General features: G+C 55.1%; 2 protein-coding genes across 2 annotated transcripts in view; one reads left to right on the top strand and one right to left on the bottom strand.

Moving 5' to 3' along the window:
• CHADL (chondroadherin like) overlaps positions 1-8,665 on the top strand; it is a 10,962-nt gene extending 2,297 nt beyond the window's left edge. The window contains exons 3-6 of the mRNA XM_049626403.1: positions 64-1,776; positions 2,362-2,528; positions 3,391-3,589; positions 8,580-8,665. Coding sequence (XP_049482360.1) covers positions 64-1,776; positions 2,362-2,528; positions 3,391-3,589; positions 8,580-8,606 — 2,106 coding nt within the window. The 3' untranslated portion in view covers positions 8,607-8,665. The remainder of the gene's footprint in view (positions 1-63; positions 1,777-2,361; positions 2,529-3,390; positions 3,590-8,579) is intronic.
• Positions 6,202-27,291, bottom strand: L3MBTL2 (L3MBTL histone methyl-lysine binding protein 2). Its single transcript, XM_049626404.1, has 17 exons — positions 27,164-27,291; positions 25,079-25,322; positions 23,644-23,777; positions 19,836-19,959; positions 18,994-19,073; positions 17,235-17,352; positions 16,676-16,810; positions 16,316-16,404; positions 12,942-13,173; positions 12,428-12,504; positions 12,145-12,249; positions 11,330-11,477; positions 10,846-10,928; positions 10,288-10,522; positions 9,740-9,805; positions 8,656-8,772; positions 6,202-8,270 (listed from the first exon to the last, which is right to left on the bottom strand). The coding sequence occupies exons 1-17, from the start codon at positions 27,185-27,187 to the stop codon at positions 8,158-8,160; spliced, it is 2,124 nt and encodes a 707-aa protein (XP_049482361.1). The 5' UTR covers positions 27,188-27,291; the 3' UTR covers positions 6,202-8,157.

Here is a 27,291-nt window from a genome sequence, read left to right as displayed (position 1 = left end):
GGGGGGGGGGGGGCGCCCCCCCCCCCCCCCCCCCCCCCCCCCCCCCCGCTTCTCCCCGCTCAGCTGACTCAGCGGCTGGACCTCCAAGGCAACGTGCTGAAGGTGATCCCCCCAGCTGCCTTCCAGGAGCTGCCTTACCTGACACATCTGGACCTGCGGCACTGCCAGGTGGAGCTGGTGGCCGAGGGCGCCTTCCGCGGCCTGGGCCGCCTGCTCCTCCTCAACCTGGCCTCCAACCGCCTGAGCTCGCTGCCCCAGGAAGCCCTGGACGGGCTGGGCTCACTGCAGCGGCTGGAGCTGCAGGGGAATATGCTGGAGGAGCTGCGGCCGGGCACGTTCGGGGCGCTGGGTGCGCTGGCCACCCTGAACCTGGCCCACAACGCCCTCGTCTACCTGCCCGCCATGGCCTTCCAGGGGCTGACGCGCGCCCGCTGGCTGCAGCTGTCCCACAACGCGCTCAGCGTGCTGGCCCCCGAGGCCCTGGCCGGCCTGCCCGCCCTGCGCCGGCTCAGCCTGCACCACAACGAGCTGCAGGCCCTGCCGGGGGCGGCCTTGGCCCAGGCCCGCGCCCTGGCCCGGCTCGAGCTGGGCCACAACCCCTTCACCTACGTGGGCGAGGAGGACGGGCTGGCGCTGCCGGGCCTCCGGGAGCTGACGCTGGACCACGGCGCCCTGCAGGCCCTGGAGCCCAGGGCCTTCGCCCGCTGCCCGCGCCTGCACACGCTGGACCTCCGGGGGAACCAGCTGGACACCCTGCCGCCCCTGCAGGGCCCCGGGCAGCTGCGCCGGCTGAGGCTGCAGGGGAACCCTCTGTGGTGCGGCTGCCAGGCCCGGCCGCTGCTCGAGTGGCTGGCGCGCGCGCGTGTGCGCGCGGACGGCGCGTGCAGGGGCCCCCGGCGCCTTCGAGGCGAGGCCCTGGACGCCCTGAGGCCCTCAGACCTGCGCTGCACCGGAGGCAGGGCGGAGGAGGAGGAGGAGGAGGAGGAGGAAGAGCTGCTGCTGACGGCCGCGCGGCCCCGCGCCCCCGAGGGCGCCTCCAAGGGGGACGACGGGGCGGCCGAGCCCTGCCCGCGGGCCTGCGTGTGCGTGTCCGAGTCCCGGCACAGCGGCTGCGAGGGCCGAGGCCTGCAGGCCGTGCCCCGCGGCTTCCCCGGCGACACCCAGCTCCTGGACCTGAGGCGGAACCGCTTCCCCGTGCTGCCCCGGGCGGCCTTCCCGGGCCTGGGCCGCCTGGTGTCGCTGCACCTGCAGCACTGCGGCATCACGGAGCTGGAGGCGGGCGCCCTGGCGGGGCTGGGCAGCCTGATCTACCTCTACCTCTCTGACAACCGGCTCTCGGGCCTCAGCGCTGCTGCCTTCGAGGGGGCCCCCCGCCTCGGCTACCTGTACCTGGAGCGCAACCGCTTCGGGCGAGTGCCGGGGGCCGCCCTGCGCGCCGTGCCCGGCCTCGTTTCCCTGCACCTGCAGAGCAACGCCGTGGACCGCCTGGAACCCGGGGACCTGGCAGGCACGCAGGCCTTGCGCTGGCTCTACCTGAGCAGCAACCGCATCGCCCGAGTGGCCCCCGGGGCAGTGGGCCCGGCCGGAGAGCTGGAGAAGCTGCACCTCGACAGGAACCAACTGCGAGAGGTGCCCACTGGGGCCTTGGAGGGGCTGCCTGCCCTCCTGGAGCTGCAGCTCTCGGGGAACCCTCTCGAAGCTCTGCCGGATGGGGCCTTCCGGTCTGTGGGCCAGTCACTGCGGCACCTCTTCCTGAACAGCAGTGGCCTGGAGCAGGTGGGCACAGGGCTACAGGGGGAGAAGGGAGGGGGGCGGGCCACAAGAGGCCTCATGCAGCGTGCGTTCACTCAACAAACCCTGCTGCCCCCACAGTGCCAGGCCTGAGGCTGGGGCGTGGTGACCCTGAGATAAGCCAGACACTACACCTGCCCCCCGCCCCCCTCCCCCCCACCCCGCCCGGCCCAGGTCGCTTAGGGGTGGTGACAGACCAGGCAGATTTCGGTGCCACACAGGCCTGCCAGGGAGGGTACCGCCTAAGCACGGAGGAAGGAGGAATGTGGGTCCATGCGGTTGTTGCACACTTTGAGGGAGGGCTGGAGCCACCAAGAGGATTTGCCTTTGGGGGGGGCGTGTTCGGGCAGAGCAGAAAGAACCATGAACTGGGCCTCCGAGTGGCGTGCAAAGGGCAAGTGCTTTGGGATCAGACCGGCCTGGGTCTCCATCCCAGCACGGCCCTTACTGCCCCGGCCGCCTTGGGCTCTCCGCCTCCCCTCTGCCGGGAGAGCACGGGGCTACCTCCCGGGCCTAGGGGTGAGACGGGCCCGGTAGGAGCTCACGCCAAGGCCTGGCGTCTCCTTGCAGATTTCTCCCAGGGCCTTCTCGGGCCTGGGACCCCGGCTCCAGAGCCTGTACCTACAGAGGAACCAGCTGCGGGCCGTGCCCGCCCTGCCCCATCTCAGCCAGCTGGAGCTCATTGACCTCAGCGGCAACCCCTTCCACTGCGACTGCCAGCTGCTCCCGCTGCACAGGTGAGCTGCCCAGCTGGACACCCACCCGCTGCTCTCAGTCCGGCCCCCGCCCTCTTCGCAGGGCGCCGTGTCTGTGCCAGCCTGCGGCTTCCGGGGGGAGGGTGCCGCCAGAGCCCCCTGCCCTTCCCGGGGGAGCCAGAAGTGCGTGAGGCTTGGGGTAGACTTGTCCGGGCCCGGATTCCCTCATCAACAAAGCGGGAATGAGATCCACCCAGCCTGGGGGGGGTGGAGCCTAACAAATACTTGTGGGCATGTCACTGATTTCATAGGAGAGCAAAAAGATCTCAAGTCCTTCTCTGCGATTGACTTTGGGCCTGGTGACTTCTCTGTGCCATTCCCTCATCTGTGAAGGGGATGACAGGAACTGTGTCCACCTCATAGGCGTTCTTTGTAAGACTTACCCTGTCGGGGTCCCTGGGTGGCTCAGTCGGTGAAGCGTCCAACTTCGGCTCAGGTCATGATCTCACCGTTCCTGAGTTTGAGCCCCACATCGGGCTCTGTGCTGACAGCTCGGAGCTTGGAGTCTGTTTCCGATTCTGTGTCTCCCTCTCTGCCCCTTCCCTGCTTGTGCTCGCCCTCTTTCCCTCTCTCTCTTTCAAAAATAAACATTAAAAAGTTAAAAAAAAAAAAAAAAAGGATTACCTTGTCAGCTAGCATATATAGGTTGATTTGAACATTGTCTGGAGCGCCCTAAGCCCTCTGTAACTATTTATTACTATTCCTATCCCCTTTTTACAGAGAAGGGATTTGAGGTTTGAAATGACTCGCTCTGGGTCCCCTAATCAGTGACAGGCTGGGCCAGGGTTCCCTCCAGAGTGTGCCCTCGCTGCCGGTTCCTGAGGATCTCCTCTCCTCTCCTCAGGTGGCTCACTGGGCTGAACCTGCGTGTGGGGGCCACGTGTGCCAGCCCTCCCAGTGCCCACGGCCAGAGGGTGAAGGCTGCGACGACTGTTTTTGAAACCTGCCCAGGCTGGGCTGCCAGGAAGGCCAAGCGGATGCCGGCCGCCAGGCCCAGTGCCGGGAGCAGCCCCGGGAAGGGGAGACGGTGGAGAGCAGACAAGGTTGGCAGGTTGGTGGGAGGCCTCGGTGGGTGGGTCAGGTTCCAAAGCCCCCGGGGTAGCAGAGGTCTGACTTCTCTTGGTCCCGATTCATGTGGTTCCAGACCTGGGCAATGACTCTGCTGTTTCCATTCGGTCGTATCTGTCCCCGCTCCTCAGCTCCCCCACCTCTGGCTGGGCCCAGATGGGTTTGTGAGGAAACAACTGCACAATTTCATCCTGTGGGACACGGGCCTTTCCGATAAGCCACAGGATACCTGGACCCAACGTGTCCCTAAAAGTAATGCCACCGTCACCGTATTTGCCGGATCATCGTTGATCCCACAGTTTCCCGACCTCAAGGGCCCAGCTCACACCTGGGACAGAGAGAACAGGAGCGCAGGGGCCGTCGTGGCCTCCCACTGCTCGCCGGCCACGGGCTGGACCCCGCTCCGTGTCGTTCCATCACCCGCCTGACATTTGTGCTCACATCCTCGAGCCCCCGGTTGTAGCCAAGTTACGCAGCACGTCAGAGAAGGGGGAGCAGGATCCGGGTGCCCTTGCCCGTGGGAACCGCTGCTGTGTGGTGGGGGGGGCAGTGGGGGCTCTAGGGGAGAGGCCGGTCCTAAGAGGGAAAATGAGAACAGAAAAGTGGGCCCTGGGGAGACGAAGGCTCAGCCTGCCTCTGGACCTGCGTGGTGAAGACTTGGGGGGCCTGGGGTCCATTAGAAGGTGTATCAGTTCCCAGGGGCTGCTGTAAAAAAGTACCACACACTGGGCGGCTTAGGACAAGACATTTTTGCCTCACTGTTTTGGAGGTTCGAAGTCTGAGATGAGGGTGTCGCCGGTGGGGCTGTGCTCCCTCATGAAGGCTGCAGGGGAGAGCCTTCTGTGCCCCTTCCAGCCTCTGGTAGCCCCAGATGTCTCTCGGCTTGTGGTGGCACCATGCAGTCTCTGTCCGAGTTCCTATGGAACCTCCCCCCGTCCCTTCATGTCTTCCTGCCAGATCCGAGTCCAAATTCCCCCTTTTCTTAAGGGCAGGAGTCATACTGGATAAGGACTCAACCTAATGACCTTGTTTTAACTCGATTACCTCCGTGAAGACCCTATTTCTAAGGTCTCACTCTGAGGTACATCTTCTTTGGGGGGGTTACACCATTCAGTGTTCCTTGTGAGGTAGGCTGGGAGGAAGGAACTGCTACAGCCCCAAGCTGAAGGTGAGCAATTGTGCCTTTGAGATCAGATCTGGAATTGGTGTCAATGACAGTGGCATTAATCTCGGCTGACACCCGTGTGGCAGGGACTTCCGGCTAAGGCTAACGAACAGCATCAGCCGTTCCCTCCCGACAGCGGCCCCGGGGGAGGGCGTGTGGAGGCCGAGCTTGGCTCAGGAGCTGAAGCTGACGGGCCCAGCTGCAGGCCAGGGCTTGTTAAAAGGAAAGACCCCGCAATCCTGACTCCCTGTCCCCGCATCCGGGCTGCAGCAGGAATCGGTATGTCTGAGGCTGTCCCCTTCCTCCAACCCCTCGGACATGGAGATAATCCCCTGAACGCTAGCCCTGGCGTTACATAGGTCTTTCATTTTTATTTTGGCGGTTTCCTCCCAGGAATACAAAGGAATTCAAAGATAAGGGGCCCAAGGGTGCTTGGCCGGCTCAGGTGGTAGAGTGTGGGATTCGTTATCTTGTTTCTATGTTGGGTGTGGAGACTACTTAAAAAAAGAGGGGGGGGGGGGTGGAGTGGGAAGAGAAGGGCCCTGACCTCAAGGGTCACACAGGGCCCTGGGCCCTCTTCTGGGCTGGGCGTGTTCACCTTGCTGATGGCCATGGCTGGACCACGCCCGCCTTGGTCTCTTTTGAGGCCCCAAACTCTAGCGTGATGTCTGGCATGTGGAAGATGCTTCAGAAAGGAGACTAAATGAATGACTGAATGAATGAATACCAGTTGTAACACAGCAGACCACCCTGGATTTAATCCCACTGCTGTCATTTTACTGTTGTGAATTTAAGAAACGAAGTTAGTATGATAAGCCTTCTCCTCATCTGTAAAACGGAGTTGACACGCACCTCAGGGCTCCTGTGAAGACGAACTAAGCTGTGTAAACGTGTCTGACTTAGCACCTGAGGCTGTTACGAATGACAGTTCCCTTGCTGCCCCCATCCCTCGAGTAGAGCCAAGGGTCTAGACTGGGTGACGGGGGTGTGTGCGTTTGCACCCGGTCCAGTCCGCACCAGGGAGCCACTGCAGATCAGGCAGCAGTGGCACGGGGCGGGGAAGGGGTGCTTTAGGAGGATCTCCCAGCCAGCAGCCCCCCTGCCCCCAGGACTCCAGACCAGTTCCCTCCAAGGGCAACTGAGGTGCAAAGCTGGTCCCGTGCCTGGAGTGTAAGCATCTCCGAAGCCAACAGACACCTCCACCCAGGATGGATGAGGTAGATCTTTAGGCCCCAGCAACACAAGTTACGCACATTTTCGTGTCACGCGCTCACACTCACTGGGGTAACTTAGGACCAGGCCACTGGGGCAGACGAGGCACAGGCCCAGCCTCTGGGGAACTCAGGGTTTTGCAGGAGAGGAATGGCAGAAATGTAAAGAAGGATCATCCACCATGTGGTTGCTATGGAGATGGGGCACTCAAAAGATGACAGGCAGCATTTATTCATCGTCCTCCTGTGTGAAGCCAGCCTTCGTAATAGATCCTGGGAGGTGCCCGATCACAATACACTCTGCTCTAAGAAACGGAAATCGGACAAACGACTTCAGGAAGTCCAGGGAGGCCAGTTGAGGGCTGGAATGGCAGCCAGACTTGTCCTCCGCCCCTGCCGTCCTTATTGGGGCACGTGCAGTCATCACTTCTTCATCCAGGAAGGAGCTAAAGGTTACGATCCTATATGGTCCAGTTTCCCCAGAAGCCCCGGAGCTGGCCCTCCAAACTGCAGGGGCTTTGGGGGCGATGAGCTAGCTTCAGCTGGGAACATGACCCCGCAAGCCCTCCGTGGGTGCACAGCAGAGCCAAAGTGCATACCCAGGCTGTTTTCCTCCTGGAGGTGGGGTGGAGGGGTCTAAGGCCACTGACCCATCACCGCCCAGGTCTGGGGTGTGAGTAATAGCAGGGGAGGGCATGGCCCCTCTGTCCTTGATCTTCACAGGTTCCAAATCTAGTCACGTTCTGGGGAATGCAGGTTGCAGGGACAGGCCACTTTCTGGGCCTGGTTTCTACAGCAGGCGGGGTTTCCTAGTGCCTTTAGCAAAGGAGTCAGGATCAAATTCTCTCTGGAAGAAATGACTGGAAATCAGCTTCGCTTAGGCGGGTCACCCCATCTCTGGGGAAGCCCAGACAGCCCAGGTCCTGAGCAAATGCACAGCCAGCACCCTACCCAGCAAGCACAGGCGGTGGCAGCCTGACCAGCTCAGAGGCAGCTGGACGCCCACAGTAACCCACCTGGCAGCGCCTCTCCACCCAAAGACAGGAAATAAAGGTCAGCTGCCCCACCTTAACATTTGCGAAGAGTTATTGGAGAGACAGAGGGAGGGGACAGTTTCCAAGGAGGTTAACTGGGAAAAATGAAAGCAACTGAAATTTGGGCAGACACTAGGTGAACTTCTAAAATGTGGTATCAGAGAGGGGCATGGACAGGAAAGGACAGGGAGCCAGGAAGCGTGTCCCGTTACCCTCATCTGCCTTCCTCCAGGGGCTCCCTTAGGGCCCCCTCAGCCAGCAGAGCTGACCACTGCCCCTCACCGAGGCCCCGCGACTCTCTCCCTGTCAACCAGGAGGAGAGAAGTGGGGTGGAAAGGGCAGGTCCCAGCCGAGCTGGGCTCCGAGCAGGTGAAGCACAGCTCTGGCGGACGTCTCCCTTCCGGCCCTGCTGCCTCTGCAGCCCCCTCCTCCAGCTCCCCAAGTGGCACAGGGGCCTGTGTGGTCCTCGCCTCCCCAGGTCCCCGCTAGCCCCCTGGGGAGCAGACTCCACTTCTGCACCGTTCTGTTTAAGAAATGGGGGTCAGTACTCATGTCAACAGCAAAAACAGGGTCAAGGTCATCCCACAAGTCACCGAAACCTGTATCCCGGTCACTGCTTCTTAGATGCCAGGGCTGGGTGCCTGCACGGCTCCCTGATCTCCCTAGGGTGTGAGAAGCAGGGTGCCAACCCCAGAGTCGAGAGGCTGCTCCACGTGGCTGCTGTCAGACACCCACGCCCCCCACCACCAGCCCGCAACGGCCTCCCCCTCAGAGCTGCTCCAGGCCTTTATTACAGGACTTGCTCAGACACACACACCCTTCACGGACTTGTCTTGCAGTGTGATGGGGGGCAGCCCCCGACCCCGGCGGCCGAGGGGTGTGGTGGGTGTGGAGGGAGGTTGCTGTAGAAAGAGCTTTGGGAACTCTAGCTGGAGGAGACACTCAGAGACCAACGCGGAGGCCTCAGGCAGTGCCAGTCAGGCAGGCCTCGCCAGGGAGGAGGACAGAGGTCCTCGGGGGCCTGGCCTTCACAGCACCCGGCAGAACTTAGGCAAAAAAGGCTCGTTCTCCCAACTAAGGTGGGGTGAGGGGCGGTAGCAACAGAGAAGCCCCGGGCTGGCTGTGGGGAAGGCTCAGTCGTCTGTCTCCTGTTTGATGTTCTCGATGGGAACAGGCAGCTCTGGACTCGGGGCTTTGTCAGCTGTGGCCATGTCTAGATGCTCTTCCTTCACACGCACAGCAATGACTAAAGAGGAAGGGAGGTGGGGAGGGCGGGGAGAACAGAGTGAGTGTGCGTGAAACCCCGGAAGGGCAGGGGGCTCAGGCTCTGGCTCCCTATGAAGGGGGGCCCTCAGGAAGTGGCGGGGAGGCGGGAATGGCGCCTTGCCCCCGCGGGGCGGGCCGCAGAGACGGAGAGGGCCCGGCTGGAGGTGTGCGGCTCCGTTCAGAGTCGGGGGTGGGTGTTTGGGAAGCTCTCCAGGCCCAGTGGTCCAACAAGGACTGCTGGGTGCCCAGAGAAGTCCCTTCACACTTGACTCTCCTCTTCTGTGCCCAGGTGGGGAAGGAGAAGGGCCGCCTCTGAGCACTGGCGCGGGCCGGCCCTGCCTTGGTCCCGCCCGGGAGGCTCTTACTCTCTTCAGGAACAGGCTCCGATGAGATCTTCTCGGCGGCCTGCAGGTCGTCCTCCAGCAGGGGCTTCTTGGACCCCTGTCTGAGGGGCCGGGTCTTGCTCGGTGGTATTCTTTTCCCTTTGAATAAAAACAGAATTAAACCCAGCACGAGGCGGTATCCACGTGCGGCTTGAAGGCCGGGTCTCAGCCAGCGGCGAGCAGGGGCGGTGACACCAGAAGAGCCAATCTGGGGGAACCAAGGGCCTGAACGCCGACGCTGCCCCTCAGAGCTGTGTGCCCAAGGCTCAGAGAGGCTCTCTCCAGTAGGGGGTTACCACCACCCCGTCCTGCTTGCGGAGCTTCCTTCCCTCTTCCGGTCTTTCCTTCTTTCACCTGTGAAGTGACTTTCGCAGCCCCACTACTGTGAACGGTACAGGGTCTTCCCATGTGATCAAACCCAAACCCTCATACGACCTTAATCCCACCCAGGGACCCCGTCTGTTTCCTCCTTATTTCTGGACAACCTCTTCTGTGTATGGTGCCACATCGTGGAGACGACCTCACGGCCACACGCCAGCGGCTCTGAAGGATGGCTTTACCTTCTCTCCTCCCTACCCCGCCCCACCTGCTGTCCCCTCAAGCTGAGCCCACACAGGGCTCAGGATCTGTTAAGAGTGGGGCCTCGCCTAAGGAGATGACACCAAAGTTCAGTGGCTGCCCTCTCATCCCTGAGTGTCACAAGGGAAGAATGACAGGCTTGGGGAGAAACCGCCACCCCCTCCATACCTCATACTTTCAAACAGCAGCGACTCTGACCACAGGGCAGCAGAGATGGGGATCCCTCCCCCCTTTCTCGCTTATAATTACAATCTCTTGCCTTTTTTCCTCGCCATCCTGACCAGTGCCAGAGACTGAAGACTCCCTGTGTGTCCTCGGGTCCCTTAAGACATAGGCTGACAGGTATGTTGGGGCCAAAGGGCAAGGAAGAGGAGATGGAGGGATCGAGAAGGGTGCTACCTAAGTGGTGACTCCTGCTCTACGTCCAGGGACACAGGCCCAGCTGGTCCCAGGCCCCACACCAGCACTGCTTTAGTGCATCACTTACTTTTCTTCCCAAACTGTTTCTTTTTCTTCTTCGTGGCCTCTTTGGCCTTCAGAGGTGTGGTCGGCTCTGTTAAAAGATGAGAGTAAGAGGTAAGAAGAGAGTTCTAAGAGAACAAGGTATAGGCACGTCCCAAGACCCCCTGCCCACCCCTCACTTGCCTCCCCTACACATGGGACACCCCGAGAAGGAAAGCCAAAGTTGGGCAATGAGAATGGGGGAGGGACTGGAGAGCAGCTGTCCCTTCTTCCCACCCTCATCACCAGGGCTGCTCCGAGGGACCTGGGAGGTTTACCTGTGTGCACAAGGGCACGAGCATATGACAGAGTGGGCAAGATCAAGGAAGGCACTCTGCAGGCCAGAGGGAGAGGGAGACAGAGAAGTCAGGAGCGGGAGGTGGGGACACAAGGGCCACTCTAGTTAGAAGTGGTCCAGGAGACTTCTCGATCTCATGCCAAAGAATGAGGTAGGCCTGGGGCAGCGGGAGTGGTCGGCAGGAAGGAAAAAGGAAAGCAACGTCAAGAGCTTCTTGGGGCCGCGAGAGCCCAGACCTGCGGCCACGGGTGGCTGGAGCTGGTAGCCGGTGAGCTCACACCAGCCGACGGGGTAGATGTCCGGAGACTCACAGTCCACCCACTGGTCGTATTCGCTGTCCCAGCCGTCAAAGTGGATGCTGAGGAGCCTATGCACCACCCGCTTCACCGTGGCCACGCAGATGAGCCGGGGTTCCATCAGGTCCACGGCCTCCAGCTTCATGCCCACTTTGAAGCCGTGGTTGGGGCAGTCCTAGGGACGGGAGGAAGCAGCAGTGACCACGGCCAGCTCCCTGCCCCGGTGGGGCACAACTGGGGAGAGGCAATGGGCTGGGAGCGCCTGGGGGAAGGGTCCCTTGACAGTGATCCCGCTGCCCTCTGCTCCCAAGCACCAGTCCCTCCGGGAAAGGGACCGGATCGACTGTTAGGTAGAATGCCTATGGCAGAGTTTGGGACTTCTCCCCAGGAGTGGCTGGTCTCCGCAGTACTGACTCGAGGGAAGAGAAGGGGGTTGGAATTAACACCCCTGAGAGCAGGCAGGGCCACCCAGGCCCCGTGCTTCGTCAATTTCCTTACCATGTTAAAGAGTCTAGACGGAGCTGCTTTTGACTTGGTCTTCTCCAAGTAGGTGTCCCAGCTGAAAGTGTGTGATTCGTAGCCTGGAGAAGCAGAAAGTATAAACGTGGAGGGAAAGGAGGGGAGGCAGGAGGGAATCCAAGAAAGGAGCACATGCCGAAGGGGCACCTGCAACTGGATCAGGACCCAGCCTGGAGTCTCCCCAGCAGCCTTCTCTCCTCCCCGGGCTGGTACCTGCTCGAGGACCATGGTCCTGTTGTACAGGTTGTTCACTGCCCAAAGGAACAGCTGGAGCTCTGCTCACCAAGCCACACGCTAGTCATAGAGCCCGGTCAGCCCAGTGTAAGGGCTGGTAGTGTTGGCCTTGGGTGGCTCAGACACCTTTCCAATCCACTCTGAGACTCCAAGCCCCAGGGTCTGGCTTGGCCAGGAATCTGGGCCTGTGGCCACACTCTACCCTTTCTGACTGTAAGGCCGGTCTTACCTTTAGGTGGTGTGAGCTCAATGTCATTCTTTTGGCAGAAGGTAGCTGGGAAGATAGCGTGGGAGGAGGCATGGTAACAGAACCAGTCTGAGCCATCTGTGGAAGGCCCCCCGTCCACACAGATCATGAGGTAGCCGTCCAGGAGAACCTAGTGGGTGGGGAGAAGGCAGACACCATGGTATCATGAGCTATACCCCCATCCAAGGGGCAGGTGGCTAGAGAGCCGGCAGATTAGCGGTGTGCGGAGAGCTAGATCTCGGCCTTCCCCGAGCTTCTGCTTTGGAGCACTCAGCGCCCCTGTAAACCGTACATATGACCTTATTTACCTTCCTCACTGGACAGCAAATGCTGTTCCTGCAGGGACTACATCTTTTTGCCAGTGTTTTCAGTGATGAGCACCCGGGCCCAGCCTGGAGAAGTCTGGCTGGATGGACAAATCAGCATGTCCCCCAGGGGCCATTTGCTCCTCAGGTTGCAGCAATAACATATAGTATGCAGCAAAGTCAGCATGGCTGTGGCTCCAGCCCTCAGAGGAGAGGACACGAGGCAGTGGAAAAGTCTCCAAGGAGGCTGACGGCGCAAGGCCTACACCTGACACAGGACCAAGCTCAGGCCAGGTGTTCGATAAGCACCTGTCCATTGTGCCTCGGACCCGACACGAAAGCAGATGTTGAGCAAGGAGCAGATGAGCCCTTTCCTCGCAAAAGTCCAGTACTCCAGGAGCAGCTGGAGTGGGGAAGGTGTGCAAAGCTCGGAGCCACCTCAGAGGCTTCAGAAAACCGCACTAGAGGCTGTAGGGTCGGGCCCAGGCTCACCTTGCAGATGGTTGCCACGCAGATGTTGCCCAGATTCAGGGGGTCAATGGCTTCCAGTTTCATCCCCTCCTCAAACCAACCACCTTCCGTGTAGACAGCTCGAACCTGAAAGGAACGGGGCAGCTGGGGAATCTCTGGGTGGCCCAGGTGGAGGGTGGGGGAGCAGGCCTCACCTGCCACAGGCTTGGGAAGGAGACGGGGGAAGGAAAGGAACATCCCAGGGTCCCAAGGTCTGGAATGGACCTACGGACAAGACGAAAAGTCTCCAAGGGCCGTGCCTCACCTTCTTGAACAGATAAGGAACAGCATCACAGTAGATTTTCCGGAAGGTGGGATGGTGGGCCATGTCACTGCGCCTCTCTTTTGGGAGCAAGGGAGAGAAGGGAGTTGAAGGCTGCCAACAGGGCCACCTCCATACTATCCCCAGAAATGTGGAGCTTGCCCTGCATATGCTCTAACCTGTATCTCAGCACCCCCTACCTGCCTATCCCCCCAGACCGGAAGACAGAAAACATCAGGAGCTCTCTGTAGGGACTACTGAACCTTCAGATCCAGATGCTTCCCACATCACATGGGAGAGGATGGGGTCTGCAGCCTCTGGGTTCAGATCAGTCATACCACTTACAAGCTGAGTGACCTTGGTCAAATCACCCAACCTCTCTGGACCTTGTTATCACCAACTACATGACGGAAATGCTCACCTCTACCACAGAGGACTGTCGTGGGGTATAGAGATGCTCCTACCTAGGCCCTGGGGCAGCAGAACCCGTGTCACGCTGGCCTGGGGCTCTGCTAACCTGAAAGCTTGATGCCATGGCCAACGCGCCGTGACCAACCCACTGGGTGGATCAGGGGGCTCCACATGTGGCACCAGAAGTCATCATCGCTGTCGCCATCCTCATAGAGGAGCCGAAGGCGACCCCCAATTACTGTGTCCACGACGGCCATGCGGGTCCGTGACACCTGGGCCTTGTCCACCACCTCCAGCCGCATGCCCTGCCGGAAAGGGTACTTCATGCTCTCCACCATCTGCAACATCGGAACACGGGCCTGCTGTGGTCTTGGAGACCCTCCCCACCGCCCCACCTTCCCGTTCTGTCTCTTAAAAGTAACCAGAGATCAGGGAAGGTGTGTGAAAACCATACTCAACGCGAAGTCCAGGAAGTGAGCAGATGAGCCTTCCCTTCCCACCAAGTTCAACCCTTGTGGGACGGGAACGCCAATTGGAGCCCCAATTCCCCAGAATGATACAAAGGAGCAGCACACAGCTTACGACATACGCACCAAGAGGCCAGTCAGTCAATATGATGGCAATTACGAGATCCGTTTCAGACTAAGGCAACGGGTACCCCAGAGAGCTCAGGTGACTTAGCCGCACTTACCCAGAGCCATTGGTGCCATAGCTGAGCCTTGCAACTGTCCTAGGGTCCAGAGTTGTGCTCTTTCCCACTTCCTGCCACCTCCGGGCAGATGGCACATACCACCCTCGTGTCCAGAGCCCTGTGTCTCCAAATGTCAAATTATAGCTCTGAACTCCCTGGGCTGCTGCTCTGACCCAGCAAGGGATGGGGACCAAAATACCCACAAGCTGTCCTTAGTGCCCTGATGGCAGGCCACAGATAAGGGGTAGGAGATTCTCTTGGTTCACTGTGACTTTGATGCTGGCCTGCCTGGGGCAGGGAAATGGGACCAGTGAGCTCCATAGGGCTTTTCCAGCCCCACCCAGCCTAGCCCTGGAGCGGGCTGAGCAGTGCGATTTCAAAGCCCACCAGGAGGGGGAGCGCCTCAGTGATCACAAAGCAGCCACCAGGAAAAGCGGACAGAGTCCTACACCACAGACCCTTCAGCCCTCCGCTCAAGGCCTGGAACACTCCCAGACGGACTGCCTGACTGGCTCATTTAGGAGACTCAGGTGAGGCCTGGGTTGGGGTCCTCTGGGCCACCTCCCCCTCCTAGCCCTTCCCGTCATTCCTTTCTTTTGCACCCACCCAGCACAGCCCACAGCCCAATACCACCTCGGTGCCCCTTTTGGTTAGTGACACCCAGAACTTGAGCCCAGTAGGGGCAGAAGCCGGGTTTGGTAGGATTCATTTCTACCTCCTCGGCTCCACGCACACAACTGGGCACAGAGTTAGTGCTCAGTTAATGTTTTTTTTCTCGCCTGACAAACACATGTACACACCCTTGGCCTTGGCTGGTGGGTCTTTCATTCAAGACACTGTACTCAGCATTTCATTCAAAACATTGTACTCCGGCCCTTATCATATTGCGGGCATCCACGGAACGGGACTGGATGTGGATCAGGGATTCGTTTACAAACCCACCCCCTTTATCCTCCTTGCTGCCAAACCTCAGAGGCAGCTGCTTCCGTATCCACTGCAGGATTGGGTATGTGACACCTAGTCACTATGTGCTTGCTGACCAGTTCACATGGAACCATGCTCTGCCACCGAGAAATCAAGCTCATTTTAGTTTGAGCAGAGAACAGGCCACCTTGATGACACTAGTGGCCCGCACCACCCACGATCATCTGCCTTGCCTTCAGACAAAGGCCAGCTGAGTGAATTTCAAATGTCGAATCCATCACCCATGCAAGGCATTCTGAGAAGCAGAGGAGACAAAGCTTATGGTTTTGGAAAGGGGATATGAAAAGATAAATTAGCAAAATACAGAGAAATAAAGAGCAAATGGATGGTACCCAACAAGATCAAATAAAGGAAAATTCATTTCTACTTTAGGAAAAAAGCCAGCGAATGCTTCCTTGAGCTGCTGGAACCATTCCTTACCAAAGGCCCACTCTCCACCAGCCAGGCGGTGGCAACCTCTTCACCAGGCATCCGGTACCTTGGATGAGATGGGCCCAACTTCTATTCCTTCCCTATTTTCAGCTGTTGGCTTCCATACCACCCACACCCTACCCATCAGGGTAGAATTCAAATGCCTTTTCTCCATGAAGACTTCCTTGATACAAGGCCAGTTCAGCCATGTGTCACGGCAGCACCTGCTCTGCGTCTCCCTGCTCACTGCTGTGAAGCTTACCATGGCAAGGTGGGAAATGCACCTGTGAGCACCGACCAGGAGCCTCAGAGGTAGCCTAAGCCCCTATGCGAGCGAGCCCCACAACAGGAGGTCTGGCATACAGAGGTGGGAGAGACTAAGTCTCCACCATGAATCCTGTACTCCCTTTGAATTTTTACCATGTGTGTGATTTTTTAAGTTAAAGAACTAAATTTTTAAAAATTAAAATCAAAAGCCACAGCGATGATTTGGAGGCACACCTCCGGTTCATAATCAAGGCTATTTATAATTATTTCTGTGCTTAGAGGTGCCTGGCTGGGTCAGTCAACAGAGCATGTGACTTCTGATCTCAGGGTTGTGAGTTCGAGCCTCACGTTGGGTGTAGAGATGACTTAAACTTAAAAAATGTAAAAAATGTATATATAGAAATAGAAATACACACACACACACACACACACACACACACACACACACAATTATTCCTGTGCTTGACTTTTTTCCTCTGCCAGACTGGAGAGTCCTAAATACAGGGTCTGTATTCCCACAGTTCCTTGTATCCATGTACTTAAAATCTATGCAACGAATGCTCTTTGAAAATGCTATGAGCAAAGGTAAGGATCTGGAGGAGCAAACAGGAGATAAAGCAACATGACTGACGTGGCTGGATCACAATCGGGATTGGTGGGGAGGCTGACACTAAACTGGGAAGGGAGAGAGCAACCAACATCCTTCCTTGAGAAACAGGAAGCTGGTGGGGCGCTTGGGTGGCTCAGTCAAAGTGTCCGACTTTGGCTCAGGTCACGATCTCATGGTTCATGGGTTCAAGCCCCGCGTCGGATTCTATGCTGACAGCTCAGAGCCTGGAGCCTGCTTCAGATTCTGTGTGTCTCTCTTTGCCCCTCCCCAGCTCACAGATTCTGTGTGTCTCTCTTTGCCCCTCCCCAGCTCACACTCTGTCTCTGTCTTTCTCTCCCAAAAGTAAATAAACATTGAAAAAATTAAAACAACAACAACAAAAGAAACATGAAGCTGCTAAAAACTGTCAAGCAAGGGAGTCTTTGGGAAAATACTCCAGTGAGTAGCAGGGACAGAGAAAATGGGAGAGGGGCAGGAAGGAGATCAGTTAGGAGACCCCAAGGGCTCACTGCCAGACCTTGATATGGAAATCCACAGGAAGCGTCCTGGAGCCCACCAACCGTTTCATGAGGTACCCCTTCCAGTCGGTGAACTTGGCATGGATGGCTGTGGAGACACAGCAGAATCCTCGTTACAAAGCCTGGCAACACTCCCGCCAACAGGGGGTGCCAGAGCAACTGATTTCTGCCTCTTCAGGCCAGCAATCACATGTTTAAAACCCGCTGTACCACCTGTCTGCCCCGGGGCCTCTGGAACTGGGGAGGACTGGAAGCAGGCTGGCAAGTGAGTTCTGCTCTGGTCTAACCTAAGACAAAAGTGCCCCCTTCTACCATGGGTTCTGCAGGAACCAGGACAGGGAATGTTCTCATCAACTCACTCCGCGGGGGCACCAGGATCTTGCTGTTGATGGCACACCAGCCAATGGGGTGGACATCCACTGTTCCCAGGTTGCACCAGAAGTCATGGCTGGCGTCATTCTCAAAGCCCTCATACCGGAGCAGCACCCGGTACCCTGAAAGAAGGAAAGGGCACCAGTGAGGAAGGGTGGGATGGGGAAAGGTATATTCTCAGGCCTTCCCTCTTTTCCAGCCTAAACGGACTCCTATTCCAAGAACTCCTTCCAGGCAAGTGGGGTCCCTGTTGTCCACAACGGTCACAGCCAAAACAAACCCATGTCATGTCCTGGGAAAGTAGTATGGCACCGCATGAGAGTTAATTTTTTATAGCCTGATTGTTCCTGGGAAAAAACTTAAAAGGGGGAGTTTCTAAACTTGCCATGCTTTGTGGCCTCCTGGAAGCCAAGAAGGGAGGCAGAAACTCCAGTGGGTGGGCTTTGTGTTTGATGCAGCCAACCTCTGCTTGCAACACTGCCCCCCCGCCGTATGGGGATGTCAGTCTTCAAACTCAGACCCTGCCTTGGCCAGAGGAATACCCACCTGCGGCCTGAATGACAGAGGCAATCCAGTACACCCGGCTGGGGAGCACAGCGTCGCTATTGAGCACCTCCACCTTCATCCCCTTCATCACGTCCTCCCACTGGTCATACAGTGGGACCTGTGTGGGCACAAGAGCATTTTGGGGGGGGGGGGGGGGAAGGGGGGGGGGGGGGGGGAAACAGTGAGCTGCCTGAGCAAACAGGGAAGAGTGGCTGGCCTCATGAGTCATTGTGGCCTTCTCTGCCCCTCAACTTCTCACATCACTCACTGTCACTCCAAGCCAGGCATGGGACTAGGGATGAAGAGATGAGCAAAACGAGTCCACTGTCCTCAAAGAGCTGATTCAGGGCATGGGGTGGGGGTGGGGGCGATGGGAGGGGAGGGCCGGTGCAGTGGTCACACATCCAGAGTCATCCCCAAGTACTGATCTTTACAGGACCGCCTCCTCACTGTATCATCCTGGGCATAGCACACCTGTGACAGTTTGTGTGCCAGTGATGACACCTCCTAGCGCTCGCCACATCGCAGTGCCAGCGAGGCACTGTCCTTGGCACAAATACCACCTCTTTCAATCCTCACTCAAGCCTGGCCAGTAGTGTCTCAGCAATCACCACGCCGGCTCTCACAGTGGTCTACTCACACACTATTTCTGGCACATTCTTTTTCTACCTCTCCAACTCGTCTTCTCCTCTTCAGATGCTCTCCATCAGCAGCGGACCATTTTTGCTGGCTTTTCCCTGATATCTAAACCTCACTTTGAACCAAGAGCATCTTGATTCTCCTTTGGAGAAATTCACCGTGTTTTCATTCTCAGCCCTGGCTTAAGCTACTCGGGGTATCCCATTCTACCTCTCTGGCCAGAGAATGGGTCTGTCACAGAATCTAGAAACCGTTATGCTACCCAGACGCAAAGGGGCCGGCCTGGCAGAGCTTATCAAAGCCAGTGTGTTGAGTGCAACTGTGACAGAATTCCCCTGCAGTGAAAACTCAGGGCAAAAGAGCTTCCTACTAAGGAAGGTGTGAGCCTTGGACTAGAGTGAGACTAGCATGGGACTAGAGTGAGACTAGAGTGACACTTTCCCACTGTCCCATGTCCACGGCACTCCACCCGGAGTCCAGGAGCTGCTAGGACGTGACTCTGGTCAGAGGACTCCACGAGTCAAGAGGCCTCCTCCTTGACTTCCTGGGTGTTAGCAAACTGGTTTGAAAGGCCAAAGGAGAGCGTGGCTCTAGGCGGCTCCCTGGCCCGCAGGCTACCACAGGCTGCACGTGCTGCCTGCGCTTCCACTCCAGGCCTAGCACCCCACCCCTCCTCCTGGCCTCACTCTTCTGGGGCTTCTCTGTGCTGAAATGGGCTCCAAGAGGCATCCACATCTGCCTCCCAGGAACCCGGGGGCTCAGGGCAGTCCAGAAGCACCAAGCTTTCAATGGGAAAACACGAACACAGGGGAAAAAAGAAGGAAAGGATTTCCAGCACGAAGTTCCAGTGCGTAAACAAGCAGAGTGAGGACCTCAGAGAGGAAGCGCAGTGCTAGAAGGCCTCAGTGAGGGTTTGTGGGAGGACTCTGAAAAAAAGGTGGACAGAAAGGGAAACCGGAGCAAGTGGCAAAGTTGGACTGCGCCCACCCAGACCTCATCACTGTTCGCTCTCTGGTGCCAGTGCCCAGCTTGGAACGCTTATGAGGCTGGCAGGTGAGACAGGTGGCGAGCACCCGAGTTCCCGGCTTGCTCCCCTGCCCCCCATCTCCAGGACACTCACATGCTTAAAACAGCTGACAGGAGCAGCTTTGTAACTGTGATCCTTCAGGAACTTCCCCCAGTCGAAACCCAAGACCAGCGCTGCAGAGCAGAAAGAGAAGAGTTGGAACCTGACGCCCAGGAGCCATAGAAGCAGGTCCTTCCCCACCCAGGCAGCCCCATACCTGCCCCACTGGTGGCCATCAGAACAGGCCTGGACCTTATCCAAAGGGTGACAGACTCTCAGGAGTAGAGGAAGCATTCAGGGGGAAATGTCTGATCTTTCTTCCCCGGAAAAGACAAGGAAATTCAAAGGCCTTTGGGCTTAAATTCTTTAGACCTCCCTCAACCTCTCATTGGTCACAGCCCATTGGAATGGATGGGAGGGGCACACACCTAGGCCCCTCCAACCCTTGTGCGTCTAGAGCTCAGCTACAGCCAAAAACAGACCACCTAGAGAGCAGAGTTGCTTATTGCCTGCACGCTTAGAAACTGCTGCGCACACTCAGGTTACTTTCCTTATCCCGCCACCCCTCTCCAAACCAGACAGGGGTCTCCACTGCCCATGGGACACAGAAGCCACAGGGCTAAGAGCAATACAAAAGAAAAGCAGCAAATTCTGGCTTTCTGAACTATCAAGAGTAGGGGTCCTAGTACTTCAGAAGTGACTAAAGGGATTTTCTGGGGTAATTTGCACAATCCCTACCAAATAGGGAAGATGGCAGTCCACAGTGAGCCTGGGGCAGGACACTCTGTAGCTGCCCTTTTTTCCCATTCCCGGCTCCTAGGCAGGGCCAGCCCAGGCCTGGCACCCCATTCCCAACCCCTTGGCAGCTTCTGAGCACCAGTGTTCTGCTGTCTTACCATCTTGCCCAGTCGGCGTCCCATCTGCCAGCTGTCCTGTCCCTTGGGAGTGGAGGAAGGCTCCAATTTTGGCAGACCAGGCCGCCTTGTGGAGGACTTTGGCTTTCTTGGTAGGTGGTTTTCCCTGGAGGGAGGAGAGCACGTGGGTAGCCTAATGGCTGAGAATGGAGCGCTGGATCTGGAAGGTCTGGGTTTAAATACTGGGATTCAGTCCCTCAACCTCTTCAGTTCCTTCATTTGTAAATCAAGTGCATAACAATAACAATGCTTGGCTCAAAGGGGGGCTGCAAGGATGTGAGTTACTCTCTGATGCCTGGCATTCAGTAAGTGCTTAGCTATTGTTCAAATGCGGAGGGATAGGTCACTTGGAGCTACAGGGCAGGGAGGGACACTTGTATCTTTTCTTTTAAGCCTTTGTTTCCTCCAGGGACTTTTCCCAGTGGCTTCAGCTCTCAGCCATCTCCTTCATCAGGTGCTCCCACAGATTTACGGCAGACAGTGGGCTTCACAGAGGTCTAGGAGGCAACATTTTGTACACATATGGGAATGTTCTAGAGCAGGTCTGTGGCTTTCATCAGATGCTCCACGGGGCCTCCCCAAGAGTGAAAGGCCACTAATCTAGTCTACAACTTGTAACTTAAGCACTGATCAGAAAGGCCCAGAGAATTTATTTTAAAAGATCAGTGAAATAAAAATGTGAGTTTACACAGACCCGGGGAAAAGTCCTGGCTCTTCAATTTGTAACTTCTTTGAGTAAGTTACTAAAAATTTTTGAGCCTTTAAAAAAATTTTTTTTAACGTTTATTCATTTTTGAGAGACAGAGACAGAGTGCAAGCAGGGGTGGGGCAGAGACAGAGGGAGACACAGAATCCAAATCAGGCTCCAGGCTCTGAGCTGTCAGCACAGGGCCCGACGCAGGGCTTGAACTCACGAACCGCGAGATCATGACCTGAACTTAAGTCGGACACTTAACCGACTGAGCCACCTAAGCGCCCCTTTTGAGCCTTTAAAATAGGAATTTAAGGGGCACCTTTGTGGCTCAGTCGGTTAAGTGTCTGACACTTGATTTCAGCTCAGGTCATGATCTCACGGTTTGTGAGACTGAGCCCCATGCTAGGAGCCTGCTTGGGATTCTCTCTCCCTCTCCCTCTGCCCCTCCCCCTGCTTGCTCAAAATAAATAAACATTAAAAAAAAGATTAATAGGGGCACCTGGGTGGCTCAGTCCATTAAACGTCTGACTTCTACTCTGTGCTGGCAGTGTGGAGCCTGCCTCAGATTCTGTCTCCTTTTCTCTGCCCCTACCCCACTCGCACTCTGTCTCTGTCTCTCAAAAATAAATAAACGTTAAAAAATAATAAAATAGGGGCGCCTGGGTGGCGCAGTCGGTTAAGCGTCCGACTTCAGCCAGGTCACGATCTCGCGGTCCGTGAGTTCGAGCCCCGCGTCAGGCTCTGGGCTGATGGCTCGGAGCCTGGAGCCTGTTTCCGATTCTGTGTCTCCCTCTCTCTCTGCCCCTCCCCCGTTCATGCTCTGTCTCTCTCTGTCTCAAAAATAAATAAAAAACGTTGAAAAAAAAATTAAAAAAAAAAATAATAATAAAATAGGAATTTTTAAAAAAATAATAAAAAATAAAATAAAATAAAATAAAATAGGAATTTAAGGGGCATCTGGCTGGCTCAGTCAGTACAGCATGCAACTCTTTTTTTTTTTTTTTTTTTTTAACGTTTATTTTATTTTTGAGACAGAGAGAGACAGAGCATGAACAGGGGAGGGGCAGAGAGAGAGGGAGACACAGAATCGGAAGCAGGCTCCAGGCTATGAGCCATCAGCCCAGAGCCCGACGCGGGGCTCGAACTCACGGACCGCGAGATCGTGACCTGAGCTGAAGTCGGACGCTTAACCGACTGAGCCACCCAGGCGCCCCAACAGCATGCAACTCTTGATCTTGGAGTTGTGAGTTCAAGCCCCATGTTTGGTGTAGGGATTTCTCTGGGGAAAAAAATCTTAAAAAAATAAAATAGGAAACTTTAAAAATTCATTTTTAAGAGAGCATTGGTTGGCTGGATTCAGTTAGCAAGTATCCCTGAATTGTAGCTATTAACAATATTATTTATTAGGTCACTGAGGAGAGAGATTTTTCTATGCCCTAAACTAAAATCTACAGTGAGGGAAACAACGATTATGCACAAAAATGAGAGATAAAGTATACAGAAGCACAAAGCAGGAGACATGGTCTACTGTGACTTTCAATAAATGTCAGAGCAGTGGGTCTCAAGCTTTGCTGCACGTGACAATTACCTGGGTGGGGCTCTTTAAAGCCCCTATGTCCAGGGGGCACCTGGCTGGCTAGGGTGGTAGAGGCAGCGCATGAGACTCTTATCTCAGGGTTAGGAATTAGATGTTGGGTGCAGATTACTTAAAACAATAATAATAATAATAATAATAATAAAGCCCATGTGTCCAGGCCACACTCCATCCCAATTAAATGAGAATCTTTGGGAGTAAGACCAAGCATCAATATTTTGTTACTACTTCTTTTAAAGCTTGTTTATTTTTTTTTAGTAATCTCTACACCCAATGTGGGGCTTGAACTCATGACCCCGAGATCAAAAGTTGCACCAAACAGGGGCGCCTGGGTGGCTCAGTCGGTTAAGTGTCTGACTTCGGCTCAGGTCATGATCTTGTGGTTCACGAGTTCGAGCCCCGCATCGGGCTCTGTGCTGACAGCTCGGAGCCTGGAGCCTGCTTCCGATTCTGTGTCTCCCTCTCTCTCTGACCCTCCCCCCATTCATGCTCTGTCTCTCTCTGTCTCAAAAATAAAATTTAAAAAAACGTAAAAAAAAAAAAGTTGCACCAAACATTAATATTTTAAACACTCTCCAGGTGATCCCAACGTGCAGGCAAGGTGTGAGAACCGGTGTCATGGACGGTGGCCACAGTTACCAGGACACAACACAACGTTAGGCGCCTGAGAGCACATTCCAGTCCCAGTTCTGCTGCTCCCCCAACAGAACCACCTTAGGTAAGTCCCTCTTCCTCTCTGAACCTCAGCACACTTCTCAACTAATGTGTGGGTGAGACAACATATCTCTTTAAGAATCCATTTATAAAACTTCTATGAATGTCAATAATTAACTAAAGATTAGTAAGACTTTCTAGGTGGCTGCCTATGACATGGAGTCAGAGACCAGGCATCAACTTCCTAAACCCACCGTGGCTGGTAAACATATGCCTGTCTCCTAATTTCCTTTCAGAGCGTTTATAAAGGTATGGGGCGGGGGCACCTGCGTAGCTCAGCTGGTTAAGCATCTGACTCTTGATTTTGGCTCAGGTCAGGATCTCACCATTCATGAGGTTAAGCCCGGCGTCAGGCTCTGCGCTGATAGCACAGGGCCTGCTTGGGATTCTCTCTCTCCCTCTCTCTCCCCCTCCCCTGCTCAAGTCCTAGCTTTCTCAAAATAAACAAACTTTAAAAAAAAAAAAAAAAAAGTATGAGGCCAAGACCAAAGGGCACCAGACTCCCCCAAGGCTCTTCTTTTCTTTAAAACTTACTAAAGGCATTAGACTCCTGGGGGCAGGGGAAGGTGGGGATTGAAGGGCACCTCTATTAGTGTGTAATTTACAAATTGATTCCCCTGCAAGCTAAATTTTGAGAGCATAATAAATAGCAGGAAATTTACAACCTCAGACAGCCACAAGCAAACTCCTTCCAAAGCTCTCTTGGCCCCTTTGCCATCAGCCAGGTGGGTGTTCCTGTCTCAGCTCCCAGGGCCCCAGGAAAGGTCTTCCGAGTAACTGCCTCTTACCTGTAATCTGGCCAAGATACTGGCTTTCTTGGAGTTGGAGGAGTAGCTCCTAGAACAGGAGACGCTGCAGAATCTCTTAGTCTTGGAGAAGAAGGCTTCCCTTGTACCCACGATACCACACATCTCACAGACAGCTGGGAAGAGAACTTAGCACGTGACCCACCTGATACGGTCACCCCAGATCAAACAAAATGATGGGCCCTTCAAAACCCGAACAGCACATTGACCAGGTGAATCCAAGCCCCCACTCAGACTGACAGGCCTAGAACAGGAGGACAAGGTTTGTATACAACTGAATCTGCTTTGCCTGAGGTAAGCTGCCTGGCATCCCTCGGTTATATGTCAACAGTGGAGCTAAGGCAAATCCACAGGGCAACAGGTGAATATTGGAAAGTTTGTAAAGAAGAAAATGAGAAGCTAAAATGCCATTAACTTCTGTGGGTATCTTTTCTTCTCATCTATACAGACACTGAACTAGATCAATGTTTCACGCCTGACATCATAGTAGAATCACCTGAGTAGCTTTAAAAATACCCAGCCTGAGATTGTAATTAACTGGTCTGTGGTTGGGACGAAGGCATCTGTAGTCTGTTAAAACCTCCCTAGGTGATCCTAATGTACAGCCAGGCTAGAGAACACCTGAACTCCACAGTCTCTAATGGTTCTTTCTAGTTCCAAAGTTCTAAGATTCTAAGAGAATGGCTGGAAGAAGACAGAAGGGAGAAATAAAAAAAATAAAAATAAATAAATAAATAAATAAATAAATAAATAAATAAATAAGGCAGGGGTGGGGGTGGGAGAAGACTGGTAGAAAAGAAGAGTCAAGTGGCAGAGTATTAGAGTTCAGGCACGAAGGGACAGGACTATCCTCACAGACATCTAGCCTGTCTTCACAGGCAGTCCACACACTGGAGGCCCTGACACAGGGGTCCAGCATCTGTCCGAGCATCACAGCTCAGAAGGTAACTAGCTTCCAGATGATCCATGGGAACTGTCATCAGTAATCCTCTCCCTCGGGGGTCACTGGATTCTGTATTCCCCCCACACCTCACATCCAACCCACAAGCTATTCCCTGACCTTCCCCAGATAGTAATCAGAACATTTTAGGTGTTCTTCTCAACATCCAGGTTTCAAAATCAACCAGCTACTCACCCAAATGTAAAAGCACCATATTAATGACTGGCATCTAATATGTTCCAAATAAATATAGTTGTAGGAAAGAACAAAGGAAATTGCAATTTGAAATCAGACTGCAGCAGAGGAAATACCCTTTGGGGCTACTCGGGGTACTTGTGTCTCTGTCACAGGCCCTCAGACATCAGAGCAAACGGCTCCTTACACCTGGATGGCTCTGCCCACATGGCCTATGTCCCCCCCGCCTTCCTCCACAGCCTCCTGAAACCTCCCCATCTTCAGGGGACACTCTCAAAGCACCTGGCTCAGAACCACTGCCATCCAAGGAGCGGGGAGTCCCAGGGCTGAGCAAATGCAGGGGAGAGGTGGGCAGCTCCCCTGCTTCCCGATCCTCATTTTCTGCTTCACTTGACTCCTCCAGATAGGAGCTGCTCTCGCTGCCCGCACTGCTGTTATAGCTCCGGAAACTGTCATAGCCACCAAAGAGCTCCAAATCGTCCTCCTCTTCCTCTTCCTCCTCCATAGGTTCTGAAGATGGAGCTTCCTAATGAAAGATACAAACCAGGCAGGAGAAATCAGGTCTGACTTAGTGTATGCAGAGGGAAGCTGCAGGTGGGCTCTCAGCTCCCTTTTCCAATTCTTGGTCAAGTCAACACCTCTGAGCCAAGTGGGAGGCAGAATCAAATACCCCTTTAGCAAACACCAGGCTCCTTACTCTTGTTTGTACAATTCTTAACCGCAACTCATCAGAATAGCTTAACGAGACAGAAAGTACGTATTAGGAATTTACCAAGCTCCTCCTGTGGATTCATAAATGATGACCTTTTAACATGATTCAAATAGAATACAATGATGTGAAAATACTCCAAATTATCTCGTAAAGACTTCCTGGGGAAGACGTATATTGGAAAATCATTCTTCCCCCTTCAGCATATGTACACCAAAATAATCTCAATTCAGAAACCATTTCAGCCATAGAAAAGTTAATCTGGGATGCAGACTGCCTTAAGGAGGAATTGGGAAGCAGATGACACGCTAGTCTTAGCACAGTGGTATGGACCATAGATAGCTCTGGACTCCGATCCTCACTAGCTGTGGGTCCTTGGGCAAGTCATTTAACCTCTGTGGGGCCTCAACTTTCTCATCTATGAAAAAAGAAACGTAGTTGGCGGACAGGATGCGAAACGCAAATGAGATCCTGCATATCAACCTGACTGGCATGTAGTAGAAGAGGTCGTAGGGCTCAAATACTGTCTCTACTGCCGACTACTACCTGTATGATCTGCAGCAAGTCAATCCCTCAGTGTGTCAGTTCCCACACCTGTAAATGAGGATAACACCACCTCTTTCAGAAGCTTTGCGGGAGAAATAGGGGGAAGACAAGTACAGCACTCCAAACGGCTTAAAAGTAGCAAGTGGTCAATACGTGTTGGCCATCATTACTGGCTAAAAGGACGGGCCTTCCAAAACCAGATCTGCCTGGGTTTGGATCCCGTCTCTACCCGTCTCTGTGACTGTGTGCAAGATACTGAACCTCGCTCCTCTCGGTTTCTTCATCAGGGCAACGGCGACAATACGCCTTCTTTAGAGGGCTGGTGTGAAGACTGACATATGCAAAGCCTAGTTCTGTTTCCAGCTGGTAGTGACAGCTCTACAAGCGCGAGCTATTCTTCTTCTTCTCCTTCACCCTTATAGAAGTTTTGGGCTATTCCGTTCTGGGTTTACAACTACACACGCCAACGTACTAGAAAAGAGGCCGCATTTAAATAGGAGGTGACCAGAAGCCAAAGGATTCAAGGGAGCGTGGGTTACAGGTTGGAGGAGAGCGGGGAAAGTTTCGGAGCCGGACAGACGGACTGAGTGCCCATGTCCTTCACTTGCCAGCTGTGTGGTCTTCCTGGGGAGTCACCACCTGTCTATAAGCCTCGGCTACTTTAACCCTAACAACGAAACAGTAACACAGGATTGTTGTGAGTACACTAGGAGATCACGCACGTGAACGCTGCAGGCGCGGAGTTTTTATTAAACTTTCAAGCCCTTCACGTCCCCACAGGAGGTGACGGGCCTCCCAATCCCTAAAGATACGACCCCGAGAGAGGGAGGACGAAGAACATTCAGGAGCTTGGAGACCCTGAACTCAGTTCCCTTTTCCCCCAGGCCGGGGAGGCAGTTCCGCCCTCAACCACTCGCCGGACGTGGGCCCCAGCAGTGTGGGAGCCAAAGGCCACGCCAATCGCCTCTGGCCCTGCTCAGCCTAACCACCTCAGTTTATCCATCCTTCCACTCTCCACCCTCCAGGCGTCGCTAAAAGGCCTAAAGAACGGTCGCCCGTGCGAGGCTCTCGGGGTTCCCTTTCCCAGTCGCGAGAAATCCTCTCCCTCTCACCTCGACGCCCCGGGTTTTCTCCATGAGACCTAACACCGTTTCTTCAACCGTCACCAGGTGCAGGAAGCCATATTGGCCTCGCGGCTCTACCCGAGTGCAGTCATTGGCCGCCTCCCAGAGCCGCGGGC

Source organism: Panthera uncia, chromosome B4, assembly GCF_023721935.1.
Source record: "Panthera uncia isolate 11264 chromosome B4, Puncia_PCG_1.0, whole genome shotgun sequence".
NCBI lineage: Eukaryota > Metazoa > Chordata > Mammalia > Carnivora > Felidae > Panthera > Panthera uncia.
This window is presented reverse-complemented; position numbering and strand designations above follow the sequence as displayed.